At 42.1% G+C, this 904-nt stretch overlaps 1 protein-coding gene across 1 annotated transcript, besides 1 other annotated feature; it reads left to right on the forward strand.

Annotated features, from left to right (window-relative positions):
• Positions 1 to 222: 222 nt before the first annotated feature.
• On the forward strand, positions 223 to 726 carry Tco025E_08638 (eukaryotic initiation factor 5a; the record flags this gene model as incomplete). Its single annotated transcript, XM_029375482.1, has 1 exon — positions 223 to 726. The coding sequence occupies one exon, from the start codon at positions 223 to 225 to the stop codon at positions 724 to 726; it is 504 nt and encodes a 167-aa protein (XP_029224402.1).
• Positions 727 to 736: 10 nt separating this feature from the next.
• Positions 737 to 760: a microsatellite.
• The last annotated feature ends 144 nt before the right edge of the window (positions 761 to 904 follow it).

Consider the following 904-nt stretch of genomic DNA (forward strand, 5'->3'; position numbering starts at 1 on the left):
CCTATGCATTAAAGATACATAACCTTCGTCCTGTTGAAGGACTGTTATTTTTTTCGATCTAATACCAATATCTTTTTTTTTTGTCTGTTTGTGCTATACAGTTATTGTATTTGTTTCTTTTTCTTAAGTCATCAAGAAGAAAATACTGTTTGTTAGTTGCTTTTTATGCGTTTTTTCTGCTTCCTGATTTTCTTTTAATAGCCTGAATTTCTCTGCACAACCATGTCTGATGATGAGGGACAGTTCGCCCACCAGGGAGGTGGTCAGACCGGGTCCTTGACCTACCCAATGCAGGCTGGCGCTCTCAAGAAGGGAGGCTACATCTGCATTAACGGTCGTCCATGCAAGGTAATTGACCTTTCTGTGTCGAAGACGGGCAAGCACGGCCACGCCAAGGTCAGCATTGTTGCCACCGACATATTTACTGGTAACAAGATGGAGGACCAGGCCCCGACTACCCATAACGTGGAAGTTCCCTTTGTGAAGACGAACACATACAGCGTGTTGGACATTCAAGAGGATCGCGAAGATCCTGGCAAGCCGGCTCATCTTTCGCTGATGGATGATGAAGGAGAGACTCGCGACAACCTGGACATGCCTCCGAATGCGGAATTGGCTGCCCAGATAAAGGAGCAGTTCGACGCAGGAAAGGACGTCTTGGTCGTTGTAGTTTCTGCGATGGGAACGGATCAGATTCTCAGCTTTAAGAATGCTGTGGAGAAGTAAGGTAATATGATTTTTTTGGTTTTTGTTTTTTTTTCCTATGCATTAAAGATACATAACCTTCGTCCTGTTGAAGGACTGTTATTTTTTTCGATCTAATACCAATATCTTTTTTTTTTGCTGTTTGTGCTATACAGTTATTGTATTTGTTTCTTTTTCTTAAGTCATCAAGAAGAAAATA

This window comes from Trypanosoma conorhini (assembly GCF_003719485.1).
Source record: "Trypanosoma conorhini strain 025E chromosome Unknown Tco_14.4_contig_00832, whole genome shotgun sequence".
Lineage (NCBI taxonomy): Eukaryota > Euglenozoa > Kinetoplastea > Trypanosomatida > Trypanosomatidae > Trypanosoma > Trypanosoma conorhini.